Source organism: Sphaerulina musiva (assembly GCF_000320565.1).
Source record: "Sphaerulina musiva SO2202 unplaced genomic scaffold SEPMUscaffold_1, whole genome shotgun sequence".
Taxonomy (NCBI): Eukaryota; Fungi; Ascomycota; class Dothideomycetes; order Mycosphaerellales; family Mycosphaerellaceae; genus Sphaerulina; species Sphaerulina musiva.
In genome coordinates, this window is record NW_016017383.1 from 2,008,320 (window position 1) to 2,027,686 (window position 19,367).

The 19,367-nt window shown below is 53.3% G+C and overlaps 6 protein-coding genes across 6 annotated transcripts; 3 read left to right on the forward strand and 3 right to left on the reverse strand.

Annotated features, from left to right (window-relative positions):
• Nucleotides 1–2,641: 2,641 nt before the first annotated feature.
• On the forward strand, nt 2,642–3,019 carry SEPMUDRAFT_104206 (uncharacterized protein; the record flags this gene model as incomplete). The annotated part of the gene is made up of 1 exon (XM_016900533.1): nt 2,642–3,019. One exon carries the CDS (start codon nt 2,642–2,644, stop codon nt 3,017–3,019), a length of 378 nt encoding a protein of 125 aa, XP_016765000.1.
• A 31-nt stretch (nt 3,020–3,050) lies between these two features.
• Nucleotides 3,051–6,659, forward strand: SEPMUDRAFT_56684 (uncharacterized protein). The gene is made up of 2 exons (XM_016909408.1): nt 3,051–4,658; nt 4,713–6,659. The coding sequence occupies exons 1-2, from the start codon at nt 3,817–3,819 to the stop codon at nt 5,866–5,868; spliced, it is 1,998 nt and encodes a 665-aa protein (XP_016765002.1). The 5' UTR covers nt 3,051–3,816; the 3' UTR covers nt 5,869–6,659.
• SEPMUDRAFT_76528 (uncharacterized protein) lies at nt 3,051–8,632 on the reverse strand (the record flags this gene model as incomplete). The annotated part of the gene is made up of 6 exons (XM_016910145.1): nt 3,051–4,658; nt 4,713–6,346; nt 6,977–7,041; nt 7,542–7,671; nt 7,731–8,197; nt 8,243–8,632. 5 exons carry the CDS (start codon nt 8,630–8,632, stop codon nt 6,313–6,315), a joined length of 1,086 nt encoding a protein of 361 aa, XP_016765001.1. The 3' UTR covers nt 3,051–4,658; nt 4,713–6,312.
• A 369-nt stretch (nt 8,633–9,001) lies between these two features.
• SEPMUDRAFT_146006 (uncharacterized protein) lies at nt 9,002–10,741 on the reverse strand. The gene is made up of 2 exons (XM_016903399.1): nt 10,116–10,741; nt 9,002–10,067 (listed from the first exon to the last, which is right to left on the reverse strand). The coding sequence occupies exons 1-2, from the start codon at nt 10,645–10,647 to the stop codon at nt 9,154–9,156; spliced, it is 1,446 nt and encodes a 481-aa protein (XP_016765003.1). The 5' UTR covers nt 10,648–10,741; the 3' UTR covers nt 9,002–9,153.
• A 112-nt stretch (nt 10,742–10,853) lies between these two features.
• Nucleotides 10,854–13,748, reverse strand: SEPMUDRAFT_146014 (FAD_binding_7-domain-containing protein). Its single transcript, XM_016903400.1, has 9 exons — nt 13,612–13,748; nt 13,399–13,557; nt 13,177–13,272; nt 12,324–13,024; nt 12,230–12,255; nt 11,859–12,141; nt 11,775–11,784; nt 11,600–11,717; nt 10,854–11,540 (listed from the first exon to the last, which is right to left on the reverse strand). Exons 1-9 carry the CDS (start codon nt 13,636–13,638, stop codon nt 11,047–11,049), a joined length of 1,914 nt encoding a protein of 637 aa, XP_016765004.1. The 5' UTR covers nt 13,639–13,748; the 3' UTR covers nt 10,854–11,046.
• A 2,092-nt stretch (nt 13,749–15,840) lies between these two features.
• SEPMUDRAFT_32857 (uncharacterized protein) lies at nt 15,841–19,257 on the forward strand (the record flags this gene model as incomplete). The annotated part of the gene is made up of 4 exons (XM_016908514.1): nt 15,841–16,333; nt 16,398–16,927; nt 17,018–17,098; nt 17,185–19,257. 4 exons carry the CDS (start codon nt 15,841–15,843, stop codon nt 19,255–19,257), a joined length of 3,177 nt encoding a protein of 1,058 aa, XP_016765005.1.
• Between the last annotated feature and the right edge of the window lie 110 nt (nt 19,258–19,367).

A 19,367-nucleotide genomic window follows, 5' to 3' on the forward strand; every position in this document is an offset into this window, starting at 1 on the left:
GTGTGCTGTCTCTCTCTCTCTCTCTCTCTCTCTCTCTCTCTGTGTGTGTGTGTGTGTGTGCCCCTATGACAATGCCTCAGGCCATCAACATTAGTTGCAATCTCGCTTCGCCTCGCCTCGACAGAGTAAGTGTGGACACGATCCCAAATGTCACCTGAACGATCCCGATGATTGCCAAGAGGGCAAAGCACAAGTCCCTTACGCACTCACCGCACCCGCAAAGCCCACCACACACGAAATGAACGAATTGGAGCAGACCAGACCAAACCTGACCAGGACAGAATGGACGGACGGACTGACTGAATGACTCATCTCGCGTCCAATCGCAGTGACAGTGCCAACACAGATGATCATACTAGGTAGGTAGATAGGTTAGATAAGGGTAAGGCAGGTGAAGTTTTGACGAGCGTCCAGCTCTCGATGTCTGTTTGTTGTTGTTGTTGGGGGGAGGTTGTGAATCGCGATAGGTCAGGTACCTTACCTGACCTGACCTGACCTGACCTGTATGCAGCTCTAGGTGTGAATCTTTTTGATCAACAACAAGTTGCGTTTTTGCTGCATGATCCACCAGAATTGGGGGGAAGACTTCCGTTTGGACCGAGGCTGATGAAGGCTGCTTTTTTTTCTTTTTACGAACGAGGGCACATGATTGTTTAGAGTTAGGTACCATGTATCTTTACCTTATGCTTACAGGTTACAGGTTACAGGTTGCAGGTTACAGGTACAGGTAGGAGGTACAGGTAGACTGAGGGAGTTTAGGCCCAACACGTGAGCCGCGCATATGTGCACTCTCCCATCCAAGCTAGTTAGTAAGGTCAGGTAGGAGGTAGCGAGCGAGCGACTTGGGACTTCTATTGGTACATGTCGGTACCGGGCACGGCGGGCAGGTACATGTATGTACCTTATTAGACCTACCTACCTAATCTCCAACTCACAGTGTTGGGCAGATGTTTCTCCTGTTATTATTATTAGGTATACATTGAGATCAGGCATCACTCAATCCTCTAGGTACCTTAACCTACCTCACCTATCGATAGGCTGACAGTGAGTGGTGGATGGTTTTGCGTGCTGCGCATTAAGCGCTCTCCCTCACGCTCTCACTCTTTCGCTTTCTCGCTTTCTCTCGCTCGGTTCGAGGCACCAAGCACAGCTTGCGACGCAAAATTTCACCGATTGGGCAAAAAATAAGGAAGGGAGAAAAAAAGTTGGACCGGAAATGCAACGTGGTGAGATGATGCTCTCTCTCTCTCTGTCTTTCGCCAATAACTGCCAAGTCGTCCTCCTTCATCCTCCGGCTGCGAAAGTTGCCAATCCGGCGAATTGTCGTATTGCGGGCGTGGTGCGTGGGTTGTGAAGCTGTTTTGCCATTACGGCGTTTAATTTATTGACACGTGCAAGGCATGATTATGCATTAGTATTATTATTATTATGAACAGCACAGTTACACAGCAGCCGTTCGATGTTGAACAGAGTAAAGTGATGTGGTGACACTCGAAAAGAGGTGTTCTCGCTGTGCAACGCCTCGTGCAGATGCAATGCCGGGTGTCTACAGACAAGCGAGATCGCTTTGCGGGCAATGGCATCACAAAAATACAATAATCATGATGTTAGCATAGCTGAATAATCTGTGATACATCAACTGTCAACGCGCGCGCGCGGTCTCTCTCTCACACACACGTGCTGGTGGAACCCGGCAACGTTTGTTTCCTCCTAAGAAAGCGCGGAGTGGTTCTATTATTTTGTTGCCGCCCTAGGCGGTCTCGCGTCGAGGTATAGATACATACCTACCTTACCTAGGAGGGATGTGGAAAGGTCCTAAAACAATAGTAATGTGCGGTGAACTGACTCATTACTTGACCGCTGGTTCAAGCACAACAAGTTTATTAGCAAGTGTGTATGAAAGTGGGCATGGTTTGCCTATTCGTTCGATTTTATCGGCAGTGGTGGGTGGCAGGCAGGGCTGGGAGCCTAGCAGTCATCAGTCTTGTGAAAAGCTCGTGACTGTGGTATAGAACTATCGAGCGGTCCGAGAAGTCTGCCCAGCAGTGTCAAGGGTAGGGGCTTTGGCTGCCATGCAGAATGGATTTCCTTGCTTGCCCTGCCTGAGACAAATGGAAATACAGGCTACCTACCTAGGTACCTGTATGTACATGTATACAGCAAGCCGATGGATCATGGCAGCAAACGACTCGGCCGATTGCGATCGATTTCCCGGGCAATGGTCTAGAACGGGCCATGACTGCATTACAATGTGATGATTCCGCGACCACTCTCTGGTGACATTTACGCTCGCCTCTCCCACACCGATATAGTCGGGCACCTGGACTCATGGAGTCACCGGCTTGGGTATGAGTGCCTCTTCACACTCTCCACAGTGCGCCGGTTGGAGGTGACAGGTTCAAATGAATATTGCCCCTTGTCCGGTCCATCACATGTGCTGTATGGCAGTCAGTGTATCCTGCTCGATGTATCGATATCCCAGAGACCGGCCAGAGACAGTCCCATCACCAATTCACCGTGATTTCGTTTTGTGGCAGGCCCGTTCCGATACGGCCCGCCTGCCGCCGTGTCGCGCCTCCCTCCGTCGAGCCGCTGTCATCTTGCTTTTCTCCGATGGATCTCCTCGCTCGCACCCGCCCCCATGGCTGACCTCACGAGCACTGACGACGGTACCTACACTGATACACACTGCCCAGTGGTGGGCGCAGTGGTCGACTTCGTACCATTTCTGACATCTCATGAAACACACGAGCGCTGCTCCAGCAGTCCTGCCACCCACCCGCTGAGCGTCCAGGTCACGCGCACGTCTGACTGCAGCGTGGATAAAACTATGGCCGCTGCGACCCCTGCGCAGCCCATGCGGAACGCGCAGCCTCGCCAGCCTCGTCCATCATCATCATCATCATCATCAGCCTCCTCTGCCTCTGCCAGTTTGCCAGTCTCCCAGTCTGCCCCTGAACAAGATCTGGCGAGGGATCGCTTCGATCCAGCAGTGAATGCGCATCCATCCATAGAATAGCGCTGGATGCGTCCGGCGTCCCGGCCTGTCAGCCCAACGGAGCGGACACTCTCACGGTGACGGCGCGCAGCAGGCAAACGGCCTCGATCCGGTCCTATCGTCTGCAGCTTGCATAGCTTGCATGCACCACTGCCCAACAGGCCAATCAAGAAACTCCTCCACGCTTGGGCACCGAGAGTAGCTCACTGCAGCAGTAGTGGACAGTGGACAGTGGTGGTAGTGTGTCTGTCGCGGTGACAGTAGGTACTGTCGCTCTTCGCGTGCGCTCTCCATCGGGCCCATCGTCCCGTCACGCAGCAGCATCCTATTCCTGCTTCGACAGAGAGCGAGAGCAGCAGGAGTAGAACTAGTGCCTCCGTCCTGCTGCTGTTGCTGCTGCTGCTTGCTTGCTTGCTACCGTTGTTATTGTTGTTGTTATTGTCTACTACTACCTGACCTGACCAGAGTAGTTCTATGCTACATACATCTATTTAGCCTGCGGAGCACCACGACTACAAGGTCATCCCTACGCGTCGCCACCCTCGACCTGCCTTCTTTCAGCATTGATTGTCGCTCACGCTGCCTACTGCCCACTGCCCACTACTGCCCACTACCCACTACTGCTCCTGCCACCAGTACTGAGTTGCTCCTGCCGCCGCTCGTTCAAGCCAGACCTCGGACCCTGGCTACCTTCCTCACGACGCGCGCAACTTGCGACACGCAAAGTCCGTTGCCCGACCACTCCTGCCGCCGCTGGAGCAGAGAGCGGAATAAGCTTTGCTGCGCTACACCGCCTCGCCAGAAGCCTCACCTACTAAATGGAATTCCACGCAAACACGTACCACCCACACTCTGCTGCTTTTGTCGACGACGACTCTGCTGTGCTGGATCCTGCTATACTGGATCCCGCAGCCATGCAGAGCCCGAATGCTCCCTCGTTCCGCAAGGACTCTTTTGCCAACAATCCCCATGGCGTGCTCTCTCCCGCCGACTCGCAGTGGGATCAACACTACACCGGCGGTCTGGCTGTCGACAGCAGCGCATCCGCTGGCGCTGCGCATCCCTTTCATGATGATGGATCTGGCTTCATGCGGCAGCAACAACAACCACCACCACCACAACACCATCACCACCATTCGCAATCGGGGTTTCCGGCGCAACCCCAGCCGGGACAGTGGCCTTTCGAGAATGCTTCTGGAGACTGCACGCCGACGACTGGCGTCGATTTCATGCCTCCACCGCCCCCGTTCGAGGCGGGGCCACACTATGTTCACGGCCGCGCAGACAGTGCACATGGCAGCTTCAGTCATGGCCCGCCGCCGCCGCAGCAGTTCAATGCACAACATCCGGAACCACACTTCATCCCAGCTCCCCAGGTTCAGACGCCCATGTCGCCCCACTCACATCAAGACTGGATGGGCATGGCGCAGCAGGAAATGGAGAATCGGCCTTTGTCCAAGCGCATGAGGCCGACAAGCCCCCCTCGCGCCTTACTGGACTATCAACGGCGAGATGGCATTCGCAAGAAGAATGGTCGAATCGATATTCCGCAAGAGCGCAATATCCAGACGATCGATGAGCTCATTGAGCAGACCACGGACGAAGACACGCTCAAAGAGCTCAAGCAGCAGAAACGTCTTCTCCGCAACCGCGAAGCAGCGTAAGACTCTACTCGGCAAGTGAACGTTCATGACTCATGCTAACATCACGACAGACTTGCATCGCGGCAGAGGAAGAAGAAGCACACCGAAGACCTTGAGGTCAAGGAAAAGGGTTACACAACGCAAATCGCCATGCTCGAAGCACAGCTGAACGATTTCACTCGTGAGCGTGAAGTCCGTGAGCGAGATCGGCAAGTTGTACACCAACGCCTAGCGGAAGCGCAGCGCATGATCGATAGCATGCAATCCGAGAAGCGAGAATTGATGATGCGTCACAACGAGGAGGCTTCACAGTTGAGAAGGAAGGTGCAGATCCTGACCGAGCAGATCGAAGCGGGTCCCGCACCTGCCATGTCCGCTGCTCCAAGCAGTACCGGCTTCACGGACTTCAATGCGGAAATGGAGGCGCTGAATATGGGTTCACACGACTGGGACAATTTCATTTTTGTGAACGACCTCCAGAACGGCTCCTCCGACGATTTCGCCTTCCATCCCAAGCCGGAGCCGAACAAGACCCCCAACATTGAGACGAAGCCGATGCCGAGTACTACTCTTCCCAATTCTGCACCGCGCAATACGCCACCCGTCAACGACCAACCTGTCGCATCTGGCTTGCTGTTTATGCTTCTGCTGTGCGGCGCCTGGATCGCGTCGAAACCTCCCGCCTCGCAACCCCACGGTCTGCCCCAGATGCCAGCGGATGTTCGCGCGGCAGCACCTGCTGTGCTCACTAGCCTGCTTTCGGAGGGGAGCTCTCTAGTCGACCCAGACTGTTCACAGGGAGCGATGGCAGGGGCTCAAGAGCCGGTGTCTTCGGGCCTTCCCCAGTCTGGCAGACCTAGCAGCCTCGATCGCATGCACAATGCCATGACGGCGTCGACAAAACAGCAGCAGGTTGAACAAGCCTTCTCCCTGACACAGATGCAGTATGCATCGATAGCAAAAGGGCACATCCAAACGTACAATCAGCATCCAGAGACTGCTCCGCCTCAACGACGTGTCCTCGCCGAGGCATTGGCCAGCCTCGAGCACGATCAAGCTCGCAGTAACAACAAGGCCGAAGTCTACACCAGGAGCCTGCTTTGGAGTCAGATACCAACCGATGTTGTTCGACAATTTAGGGAGCTGGTTCGCGAGCACAATGACCTCGAGTCCCGACAACAGCAAGCTCGACGGTCAAGCCACGATGTCACGTACAAGACGGATTAACGATGATGATGAACAAACATGACGATGAAGCATAGACGACGACGACATATCACAACGACACGACATGATGGACAAAGAACCCACTTCACTACTACTACTATACACGACAGAAGAACCTGGCTCAGAGACTCAAATTCTTGGCTACCGCCTGCTCGATATCGGAGGAAAGGCTGATATCGGCGGCTATTTTGTATTCCCGCGATACCCAACGTTGGACACCCTCCACACTTTTTGTCCGACAGTCTACGACGACAAAATACTTTTTATTAGCTTTACGAGATCAAGGATGGAAATGAGAGGCTCGGCAACATATACGCCTGGAGCATGGACGCTACCTACGATGAAGATGTATGTGTGTGTATGTGTGTGTGTATTTATGGAGAAGATGGTGCTGTACATTATCGCCTGCTATCTTCTTCTTACTCAATAATTTCGGCTGCCAAATTATGTCTTTGGATTGTACTTGTCTTTCCAGATCCTGTTTTCGCGAACGAGTTAGCGTCTCACATCTGAGCGGAGCGTGAGCACTAGGTAAGATGTGTAAGGTAAGGTAGGTAGGTCAGGTATGTCTGCTGAAGGTAACGCCGGCACTAGGTTAGGTCGGTAAGGCACTGCCCGCGCCCCCCTCCCCCCCGTTCACAACAAGCTCGGAACCGAACAACTACCTAGTAATAGTCATAATAAAGTAATAATGCAGGCAGCAGGTACGACTTTGACCGCCTGCATCCTGACCTCGGCCGGCAGACTGACTGTTGCAGCTTGAGCTAGGTAATAAGGTAAGGTAGGTAGGCTAAGACTTGTCAAACGCCGATGAGCGGATGAGAAAAAGACATCGTGTGTATCGTGTGTATCGTGAGCAGGTTTTTTTTCTTTTCGTTTCGTTTCCCCCCCTCCAAGATTATTATTGGGGCGGTGTGTGTGGAAAATCGCAAAACGCAAGGATCCAATGATTCCAATCCATCCATCCGATTGACGGCAGTCTTCGTTTTGCTCCTCACCATGGAAAACTGGGAAATGATAGAGAATGAGAGCGAAAGAGGGGGAGGGGGGAAGAGAGAGGGAGAGGGATGACGGAGAAACGTAATAAATTTTTTCCTTGTAAACATACCAACTTTGCGCGACGCCTTTGGAGCCTTTTGCTTCTGCTAGACGCAAGTACTGCGCCGCTTTGAACTAGAGTCGTTGAGGAAGCTGGTTAGTTCGAATTCTTGTTTTGTTTTGGTTTGCACTTTTGCTTTCCAGCTTTGCGTTATTGTGATTATCCGGATACGATGAAGATGGTGATTATTGTGGTTGTTATGATGATGGTCATGCAGCTGACAGGTGCATGAATGCCCAAATTGTGAGGCGTCGCACGAGCGGTTCCGCTGCCATCTTGGATGTTTTCTCTTGCAGCTGCATTGAATGCAATTGTGCAGCGCGCGGGTGAGGTAGGATTTGAACGAATAGCTGCACACCCTGGTGGATCACCACCACGATGAAGCGGCTGTTGCGCGAAACCGCGGAATGATAACGATAATAATAGCAGTCATAACACAGAAATAGTAAACGGCTGCTTCGAACCTCTGGCCGCTCACGTGGAAGCATCATGGGGCCGTGGAGAGACAGGGAGCCACGTGAGCTGACGCCGATCCAGAGCAGACACACAAATGTAGGACATACGCACCACGTACCTTGTCTTTGCTGCCGCCGAATCCCTCGAGGTAGCACCAAGCCGCTTCTTCCATGGCGTCGGTGTCGCCCAGATTGGCTGCCGTTTCGTAGTACTGCCTGGCGGCCACGCTATCCTTTTTCACTCCATATCTGAGTAACAAGTGTCAGCCACAGCTCAACATGGGCTCGGCAAGGAGGAAGATTGTCACCCATATCGAAAGCAGTTTGCCAGTTCAAAGATGGCTAATACGAGCTCACCCTTGGCTGAACCTCCCTTTTTGAGGCCCGATTGCAACGCTTGCTCTTCGACAGACGCGGAATTGGATGCTGCAAGTGATAGGTAGTGAACGGCCTTTTCAGGCTCTGCAGCAGGCAGACCCCACGCATGACGGAGAGCAAGGCCGTACAAGACCTGTGAAAGTGCATTGTTGGCTCCCTTGGGATCGGCGAGCTGGCCAAACATTTCCGTAGAGCGTATGAGATCTCCTTGCTCGTGTAGTCGTATCGCTTCTTGTATATTCACGTCACTTGTCTTGTCCGATATGCTGGGACTCCTGCTTCGGCCGGCGCCGCCAGGTGCTGCTTGTTGTGCCTCGGGGCGGACTTGCTCGTCGCGGAACGGACTGTTCATGGCCAAGATGGTCGCGCGCTTTTCCCATTGCGCCTCACGCTGCTCCTCTCGATCTCTTGCTGCCTGGACCTCGGCATCGTCCACATTCACCGCAATGGTGCTGGTGGGTCGTGCTGCGATGGCAGCCTGTGGCGCGTCTGGCAGATCCTTGGGCAAGTTACTGCTCGACTCCGCGGACTGCGCGCGGTCTCGACGAGAGAGATGCAGCCGCTGGGACAGGCGACGCTCGTCTCGCGGGCGTGTAGGTGGTTGTGGGCTCGAAGTCCAGCCAAGCGTACGTCGCTTGTCCTTGCCGGTGGTGTCTGGGCGTGTTTGGTCGTCGTCCGGATACGTGGGCGGCTGGATCACTTCTTCCGTTTCAGTCGTCGTCCGCAGGAAGGTGAACTCGGGCACTGGCAGTCGTGTCGGCTCGCTTTGCACTGCACTTGTACCCTCCGCCAACTTGTCCTTCTTCTTCAATAGATCTTTCAGACCCGGCATGGCTGGAGAGCTGTGGGTAAGGTATGGCCGAGCGAGGTATTACGTCAAGAGGGAGAGCTGAAAGACAGGACGTGTACATGTAGCAAGGTAAGGATGACAGCCTACCGGTGTGAACGTGAAAGGAATCGCTAGCCAAGGTACAATCGAGCGACATTGTGCTTCTGCTTGGTGCAGATCAATCTTAATGAAGACATGGCTGGGCTGTGTCCCCGGCTGAGTCGTTACCTGTACTAAACCACATCTTACTATAATTTGGACATGTAAGGTACCTGACCTGTGCCTACCTTACCTACCTGGTACATGTAGGTACCGTAGGTACGCATCGTCTGTTGCACCACTTTATTACCTACGTGTGACAAATTGAACATTGTTAAAACTTCATTCTTTTTCTTCTGCTAGAGCTATATCTGTATCGTAGTCTCGAAGCAATTGGCCATGAGAGGCTTGCTGGCAAACGCGCCGGCTGTAATCGTGTGCTGTACGGCTTACACTTCTCTGACGGCCCCCATCACGAGGTTGCGTCATGTGAAGCCGACATAATCTTGCTGTTGTGTGAGCTGATGACTATCGTCTGTGCCCATGGTGATCTCGATATCTGAGTCTTCATCTGTCTCGGCTGCTATGGCCTGCTCTTCCTCGTCGCTGGACACATCGGAACCATCCTCAGAACTCTGTTTTCCTTGCCGCTTGGCAGCCTTTCGCAGTGTATTGGCATGGTCGATATGAGGCAGAGTACATGCACGTTTCTCACGAGCAGCACAGTGGCCAAGGTTAGTATAGTCAGGACATTCGAAAACGTGACGATTGCCGCATTTGACGCCCTTGCTGCAGTAGCCGAGAGTGGCAAAGGGGCGGCAAACTAGAACGGAAGCAGGGACATTGACATGAGCATACCGGCATGCACTTTTCGTGCAGTTGCCGCGAAGGAAATGGATGCACGCGGGCACACGGTGATAGCTCGGCTCGTGAGACAAATCGCAGCTCTTGCCAGCTTGACAAAAACCAGTCGCAAAGAACTCCTTGCAGATGGCGATTCGGCTTGGGTCGTGGCGATCGTTGCAGGTGGGACCATGAGGACAGTTACCTGCACAGTCTGTCAGCATGTAGCCCGAAAACTTACCGGCGTGCCTGGAACAATAGGGTGTGTCAATGGCCTTCGTGCGGTGCGGTGCGGCGCCGTGGCATGATGATGGGTGATATGGTACCATGTTTTGTGAACTTGTCGCATTGCTTTGTCGGAGCTCGTGCGGTGGGCCTGAAACGGATATGGTGTGAGCGCTGTTCATCAGCTTAAGCGCATGAAGTGGTTCCTGATACCTGGTCTTATTTTGCGAAGTGGTTGCAGCTCGGATGAGGTTCCCGCTCTTGGTGCGCAGGAATTCAATGTCTGCAATATTCACTTTTCTAGGCGTCTCCTTGTCGGCCGTGGCTGGATCTGCGTTTCTTAGTAGGTTACAAGCATCGAATTCCACGTACCGCTCACCGGAGAGGCGAACAAGCTTGCTGCCATCCAGCTGAAGCTCAAATTTGATGTCGTCAAACTGAAGAACGCGAGGTGCATGAGCATTGGATTGCGTCTCTTGTACAAGGCCTGTCGACCGCGACGGAGGTGGGTATGGTGTGTTCGGCGATCGGTGCTGCTGGTATTCTTGCTGTCGTCGTCGCTCGCGCTCGTAGGTCTCCTTAGTCATAAGCTGCGCTCTGTTACCTACGCGAGACCTCACAAATTCGGCTGAAGCCTTGGGCGCGCCCTGGGGCGTCTTCAACTGCGTCTCGTCGTCGAGCAGGATCGGGTGCTCGCCACTGCCGTTGACCAGCAGGTGGTTTGAGATGGTGCGTGGGAACGCAGCGCGCGCGCCATGCGTGTATGGGGCCCATCGGCTGGCGCCACGTCCATGTTGTGGACCACCGTGCACAGCATGTTGGTGTGGAATCGGTTGTTGTTTGCGACGGTTGATCTGACCAGCAAGCGCAGCAATCCGCGCCTGCAGGTCTATTTGCGTCTCTTGACTCATTTTGCCCTGTTATCAATGCCGTAGAATAATCCGCCGACGTTCGAATTGGCGAAGCGAGCTGCCTCGGTGCGGCGCGGTTGTATTGGTTTCGGACGGGTCGAAGTTGTTGTAGGTAGAGAAAGAAAGATTGGAAGGAAAGCGCGCTTGGTTTGACGACCCGCTGGTCTGAGTCACGTGAGACACTCTCTTGGCAAGATGCTTTCACTTCAGGTTTACTCATTTCACTTTATTACACTTCGCTTCACTGTACATCAATTCACTGCGCTGCACTGCACTCCAATTCACACCAATTTCTGAACGGCCGATGCAGACGTACCGGTTCTTGAATTAGCCCGCTCTATTTATTCAACTTGCACGGTACCTGTAGTATGGCAACAATGCGCGGTGGCTTGCATTCCCTCATTTCTTGCTCTTTTTGCCAAAATCTAGCTTCGTCTGGCTGTGCTCTCTTTTATGGCCTCGCGGACTAGCTCGCGACGTGCCAGACGAGTCCGCAGCGTGGCCCTGATTGTCATCACTGGAGCGGATGGGTGCCTCCAGTCCAGCGGGACCACCTTTGGCTCCAGCTGTTGGCCCCTCGGCATTGTCATCAAATAACTCTTTCCAACTTCCATCGAGGACCTTGGGATCGTCGCCGTAAAGACCCACGTGATAAGCCTGCTTCATGGCACTGATGCAGATGTCCCGCCGCTCGTTGAAGTCAAACATGGGTTTGGGGTACAGCTTGAGACCGTCCTGTTCAGCCTTGGAGCCATCACCATCCACTCGAACACCGGCTTTCTTTTGATCTTGGACTGGGGCTTTGTGAGGCTCGTATATGTACTTGTTAGGCAAGTCTTTCAGCTCAGGGATCCACCTTCGGATGTAAAGTCCATTGGCATCCCATTTCTTTCCTAGGAATGGTGAGTGACAGTCTGAAAACACCGCAGGTTGTTGGCATGGCAAGGCTTACCGAAGGCGATAGGTGAGTAGCAGCGGAAAAATTGTGAGAAGAATGCGGTACATGACAACCACTGCCAATTGCCAATGTTGCAGGCTGCTTCGTGATCAATCAGCAGTTCCTCGAAGACCTAGATCACGCATTAGCGGGCACCTCGCACGAATCATCAGTCTGCGACATCGCCTACCTCAGCCCCACTGATACCGTTGATTAGAAGTTAGTACTGTCTCGAAAATCTCATTGAGGCCGTCCTGGCTGACACTGTACGTACCGCTCCCAACTAATGTAGCAGCCGCCTCTCGTGAGGAAGCATGCTACAGAATGCCTTGCAAGATGGTGTATCCAACCAGTTGATCTAAGTGCTCGCATATGTGCATCAATCCATGGAAATCCCGTAGTCCCTTGGGACCATCGCTGGAACCATTCCTCTTTCTCTTCATCGTCTATTTCATGCTCTGCCGTTATCCGCTTGGTGTCCATGTCGACCTTGGAAGGTAAGTGCCAGGGTATGAAGCGACAGTGAGCATTCCCGAGCGTCTGCCCATACTGCCAACCTGCGAAGTGTTAGTGCATCCGCCATCGCCATATGGTCATCAATCGTCGTATTAGATGCTGTGATGAGTTAGGCCAATGCAGACTTACCGCCGTGTGCTTGAGCTGCGAAGTACCTAACATCATAGACATAAGTCAGCAACTCTCTCAGACACGTCGTGGGGTGTGGTCAGTGATTTCCTACATATCGCGGAAGAGCAGTTGGCCAGTGAGGCTCTCCGGTGGTGCAGATGTGGGCTTCTTCTCCTTCTTGCGTTTCTCCACAATCTCAGCAACTCTGTGGTAAAAGTACCGACAGCTCAAAGCTCCGAAGTGTAGATACGGTGATGTCAAGAACGTGGATTGTGGCTCAAATGCCGCCGGGCTTGTCTTCGGCTTTTCGAACGTGGAAGTGTACTCCTCGTCTTGCAGAATTTTCTCAAGAGCTTCGAGAATAACAGTTTCGCCGCCCTTGTGTGGCGAGGTCGCTGGAGCCATTCCTAGTTCCTCCAATGTAGGAGGTGAGAAGTCCCCTTTCGGTCCAGCTATACCGGAACTGAAAGTGACCGCGTCTTTCTCTCGATGCTTCGCGTTGATGTCCGGCACGGCTTCTGGCTCCTCCTGCTCGATGTCCAGTGTCATGTCCCCTGGATCGGGCAAGCTGGTGGGCGTTTCGACTGGCTGCTCTATATCACCAATTTTGGCCCCAGCATGCTGCAATTGGGTCATGCTCATTGTTGGTTTGCCACCATTGGCCTTGACGAGCGCATCAGGATCATACAGAGTCCTTCCTACCTTCACAATCACTTCGACTCCCGCTTCACCAGCCACGCGCACGACCTGCTCATCACGCTCACGAGCGTAAGCATCTGTGTCTTTTTCGAAGACGAGATGCGTGATCTTCCACTAAAAGTAGTAGGTCGAGTGTAAGCATCTTCCTTTCAAGTGCGTGGATGTTTCCTGTTTCGGGGGATACGCCTATTCCTGAGCTTGTCGTGGCGGTGGAACATCGAGCAGACGCAACGATATTGGCTGGCTACTGTATGTACTTCACTCACCTTCTTGAAGAGTTTGGGGAGTAGTGTCACAGCCGGTTCGCGAAGAACGAACAGTTTACTCTTCTTATTGAGCTTCGTAATGCTCTTAGAAACATCCTATAACGATTATAGAGGTAAGCAAGCATCGCTGAGGCAGCCGAGATCGCACTTCAAGCTCGCTACTACAACATATATCCGCTGAAGCAAGATAGTGAGGATGGAAAAGGCCTGGTCTTGACTTACATTCTGGCAATCAATCAAGAACTGCCATCGATTCACACCGACTCTTGCTCGATAAACATAGTGGCTGTCCCAACACCAGATGGGATATAGCACTTCGGGTTGGAGATCGAGTGCTGCTTTCAAGGCTGGCGAATCATGCAGACGCAAGTCCGTCCTGAACTGTGGTCATCTTAGCCATTGGAGTGATAGGGGAGATGATATTATAGCAATCACCCAGTATAAAATGCGAGGCTTGGACATTATTATTGGGACTCTCGGGACATATCCACTGGGAGCATAGGACGACAGGTTGTGCTTCCCTGTCTATGGTCCGGACAGCCTGGTGACTCTTCTGACTTGGCGTTGGCGCGAGTCGACTGCGGTGGACAGTGAACGCCGCGATTCGGGAGATGGTGACGTATTATATATCGCGTGGGTTGCTCGGGCGACGCTTGACATGAGAACTAAAAACAGTTATTCAAGAAGGCCGTCAACCGTTACTATACTGTTAGTCTGTTGTTTAAAACGGGTTATCAGAACTTACACTGTTGCGCTGCGGCTGCGCTCACTGGACACACCATAGACTGCCCGACGCCAAAGACCATCAGCATCCCTCCCTACCTGGTGCGACGCCTTCCAAAATCCAAATCCGACTCAAGCCCACAAGGACTACGCCTACTCGTTCACCCTACCTACGCGAGCACTATAAGGACTCGCAGCCTTTCCCGACATGGTGGAAGCCTCGTCCAGTACATCGACATCTAGTTCTTCCCGAGTACCTGAGTTACGCATCTTGCTTCAACTTGACCGCAGCCCGCTTGCACGCGATGGCCATATCCCAGGGCTCTGGACTGCAAGTCTTCTGGTGGACTTTGCCGTACTTGTCTATAAATGACCACTTGGGTTCTGCTCGAGCGTACGCGACGACTCTGCACTCTGGGGTTCTAGGGAGTTGAAGCGATCCATGTTGTAGAAGTCACCAGAGGGTATGAGTGAGCGCTCCAAGCTGTACCTGGCAACTGAGTGCTTTGAAGACGACGGCAACTGAGGTGGTTGCTGCACCTCAGCTTCGATCACTTCCTAGGTAAGGTCGGCAGTCATCGCTTCCTCTGGAAGATTCGTTCTGGTTCTGCAAAAGATGATGTTGTCGCGTTCCCAACCTTTACGAGGGCTTCCATCGCTCCGTCAAACACAACAAAATGGGTCAGCGCAGCCTCCACTTGCACGGTGCCACGCAGGTCGGTAGAGCGCATGTCCTCGACTCTTCCATGCCACTATAAACTGCTGGTGGGCGACAGTTGTCCCGAATCCCCAGGAGTTGTGCGTGCATTACGACTACCTACAGGTAGGTACCAGGTAACTTACAGTACTACAGCTCCTACGTACCACCCGACTCTACCAGGTATTTGCTCCCGGGCGTCTGTGTTGGTGACAGTTGCAGTGCCACGACTTCTTCTTGCAGGTATAACTAACATCCCGGCTAGGGGCGTTGACGCGTCGGGGCATAATGCATTCACGGTTTGACGCGTCGAGCCTCAGGCAAAGTCACTGCTGCCTGCACGGGCATCCACTCTCACTTCCACTATATTGAGGTAAGGCAAGTAGGTACGAAGGAGGTTCATGTAGACGGAATGCACTGACTGCAGCGCGTCGACACTTCTCTCGACCCCTCGTCACCTCAGCCATCAATCCCGTCCCGTCATCATGGCCATTGTTGACCCTCCTCCTGATCGGGCACATCACGATGCACGCGTTCTCGCGGCAGTAATCGCGCTGGCGAGCAGTTCAGCCCAGCTCACAGCCAAATACAACGAAATACAAATGAACCCCGACAAGCTGTATTGTGTCATCCAAAAGCACGACGCGACCTGCGACCTGAATAGTCCCAACGAAGACGCCTTGTAAGCACTCGATTTCGCACGCCAAGGGTTGGACACAATTGCTAATATCGCGGACAGTCTGTGGATCAACTGCCTCGTCAGAACGAAACTGAAGAAGCTCTACGCGGCATATCGTGGTCTCAGCGCGGACCACGAAGACGCCCTCCTCATGATTGGCGACATGGCGATTCCTGAGACCGGCCAGGTCTGCGACCTTCCTCCCCCGACGAATCGCATCTTACTCATCAAAGCCACCAAGCCAGAGCCTTCAAGCTCGCAGATCACTTCAAGCGCCAGCCCTCAGACTGCTCGACAGCCGCTCCAGCCCGTCAATCGCCAGTTCAGTGCTATGCCTGAGAAGTCGGCTGATGAGACAGCTGTGAAGCGGGAACGTGGCCTGTCGGCTGTCACAGAAGCACGACCACAACCAGCACAGAGGTCAGCTACACATAATCTGTCTGCATCCCCCCAACATGTAGAATCCGAGGTATTACCAAGTGTGCCGCAGCCATCAGGGATATCAACTGCGCAAACATCGCCTCCACCCAAGCCGACGCAGGAGATCAACGAGGAGCCTGCGTCGATGCCCGAGCAAGAGTACCTGCCACACCCACAAGAACCCCTTTTTTCTGCCCAGGATGACTATGACCTAGACTGTGCTGAACGAGGCGTACCTCTCGCACAGCTTGCTAATGAGGAGACACCAGAGCGTCTCGAGGCTGGTGTCTCGATTGGACTGAAGGTATTATCAGAACTTGAGTCGGCCATGAAAAAGCTCGGCGCCAACGAAGACGCTACAGCTTACCTAAATCTCATCGACCGAACTCGCAAGGAGGCAGTCCAAACACGCACTGTTGTCGGCGTGGTTGGTAATACAGGGGCAGGTAAAAGCAGCGTCATTAATGCTCTACTAGACGAAGAAAGGCTCGTGCCGACCAATTGCATGCGCGCATGTACAGCAGTCGTGACTGAGCTGTCGTACAACCACTCCAGTAACGAGGCAGCCAAATATCGCGCCGAAATCGAGTTTATCAAGCCCGAAGAGTGGCGCAAGGAACTCAACGTCCTATTCAAAGGTATTTCCCCAACAGCCTCCCGTCAGATCTTTTGATGATGCTGCTTACACTCGCCGACCTACAGAGGTATTTGACGACGAAGGGCGTATCAGCAAAGAAGTCTCGAATCCGGACTCGGAGGCAGGCGTGGCTTACGCCAAGATGCGGTCGGTTTACAATAAGAAGACGCGCGAGATGCTTTCCAACAGCTCCGTTCAGACTCTGATGAACGACAAGAAAGTGAGATCCGTACTAGGCACGACCCGCAAGATCAACGCCCGCGATCCGTCAACTTTCTACAAAAGCCTCCAGAGGATAATCGACTCGAAGGAGAAGGGTCAGGAGAAACTCGACAAGAACGGCAACATCAATCACAACGTAAAGCGCGAGTTCGAGCATTGGCCCTTGATCAAAGTCGTGAAGATCTACTTGAAGGCCCCTGCACTTTCTACTGGTGCCGTGATTGTCGATCTGCCTGGTGTCCATGACAGCAATGCTGCTCGGGCTGCTGTCGCAGAGGGCTACATGAAGCAATGTACCGGTCTATGGATTGTCGCTCCTATCAACAGAGCTGTTGACGACAAAGCCGCTAAGACTCTACTTGGCGACACCTTCGTAAGTTTCACGGGCTCGGGTCATCAAATTTATCTCAAATGAGCCACTACAACGTGACTGGCAGTGGCGCTTGTACTAATGAACTCGTAGAAGCGACAACTCAAGTTCGATGGAACATACTCGGCTGTCTCATTCATCTGCTCGAAGACTGACGACATTTCTCGCACAGAGGTGAGTGGAGCAAGCGATGGAAGATTCCGTCTTGTGCCTGTGAGCACGCCTTTTCTTATTTAGAAGTATGCTAATGTGACCCATAGGCTGCCGACAGCCTTCAGCTGGGTGATCAAATGACAGAGCTTGATGCCAGACTGAATCTTATCGACGAGGAACGACGCAAGGTCAAACGCAAGAAAAAAGAGGCCGAGGATCATTTCGAGGACCAAGAAGCTGTTTACGATGAAGTGGATGGGAGCCTCGAGGTCTGGGAAGAGCTGATGAGCCAGCTAGAGAACGGCAAGACAGTCTACGCCCCGCAACAAGACCGGAGCAAGAAGAGGAAGTTGTCTAGTTCATCACCACCACCTCGAAAGCGACCTCACAGGGCAATCGATTCCGATGACGATACGGGGGAGGCTGTGGAGACTGCATCAGACCCCGAGAGGCAAGCACTCACCGAGGAAGATATTGCTAAAAAGCTTGGCGAGTTGAAGCAGCTGAAGAAGGAAGCTCGGAACGCCAAGAATGACGCTAAAGCACGAATCGGCGACGTGGGCCACGAGCTGAAGCGTCTCGACGAAGAGGAAGACGAGCTCGAAGCGAAGAAGAGTGCGATCTGTATTGCCGGACGCAATGAGTATTCACGCGGCGCTATTCGACTGGATTTCGCAAAAGGCATAAAAGAGCTCGACGAGGAAGAGGCCCAAGATTCCGATGACTTCAATCCCGAAGAAGACCTTCGCGACTATGACGAAGTTGCTCGAAGTCTGCCTGTCTTCTGCGTCAGCAGTCGTGCATATCAGAAACTCTCTGGTCGCATGAAGAACGACAATGCCGTGCCTGGCTTCACGCAGCTGTCCGAGACAGAGATCCCGCAGCTTCAGGCGCACGCCAAAAAGCTCACGGTCAAAGGTCGCCAAGCAAATTGTCGTCGCTTTCTCAACTCCCTCAAGCAGCTCATGCTTTCGTTGGCTCTGTGGTCTTCTGATGATGGCACTGGAAACAACTTGACACTCCAACAGAGAGATGTGGAAAAGACTTTCCTTTCTCGAAAGCTCAAGGAGCTCGAAGTCCACTTGGATAAGGTGGTAGAGACCACGCTGAGCGATGTAGCCGAAGAGATGAGCGAGCAGCTGCTGGCCAAGCTGACGGGCTCGGCGGTCGACGCTGCAGTCAGGGCGGCAGGGCCAAAGGCTGAGAGTTGGGGCATGCCGAAGCCTGACGGCGGTCTGCACTGGAGCACGTACCGAGCCACCGTCCGTCGCAACGGAAATTATGCAGGCTCGAGTGGCCCTCGCGACTTCAATGCTGAGTTGGCTGAGCCGATCTACAAACACCTCGCATCGGCATGGGAGAAGACCTTCCAAAGAAGGCTTCCTAGTATCCTGCAGTCCTTCAAGAGATCTGCTACCAGTGTAGTCAAGCAATTTCACACAGCTGTCGAGACAAGAACGCGGGAGAGAGGTACAGGAGCAGCCCGTCTCAACCTCTTGGCCCAGCAGCTGGACCAATACTCCGCCACTTTTGGCGATCTCTGTTCCAAGGCCGTCACGAGCTTGAATGAGGGCCAGAGAGACATCAACCGCGAATTTGTTCCTGCCATCGCAGTGGCCATGGAACCGGCGTACAATGAAGCTTCCGAGGAGAAAGGTACTGGCTCGTTCAAGCGCATGAAAGGCCGCGTGAATGATCACGTCACCACCTCCAAGCAGCAGATGTTTCACTCTGCAGCAGAGCAGGTCCGTCGCAGCTTGCTCAAACTTTGTGGCACCATCAAGGAGTCCATGCTCTGCAAGGCGGATGAAGTTTATCTCGCCATGCAGCGAGATTATACATCAGTCCTGAGCGGCGTCAATGTCGGGGACATCCAGTTGTCACGCGAGGAGCGTGCCACTCGACGCGAGGTCGATCAGCTCATCACGGGGGCTGACGAGCACTTTGCAGAGGTAATGCAGGGTGAGCTGGACGAGCTCAAAGACAAGTTCGATGCACAGATGCCCATTGTCGAGAAGGATCAGGATGTCGCCGATGATCACATGGATGTCGACGATTTCGAGGATGTCGACAGCGAGAGCGATGCCGATGAGGACGATGATGGTTCTGATGGCGCAGAATCCGCTCAACTCGAGGAACAAGAGATGGGAGGCGCGACTCCCACAGCAGACGATACCTAACCACGTGGAGCATTAGGTGACTTCACGGACTTTTGTAGTAAATAGCGAGGACGACGACTGCTGTCTTTGTGTGGCTCGCGTGATGCATCACGCACTGCATTTGCTGGCGC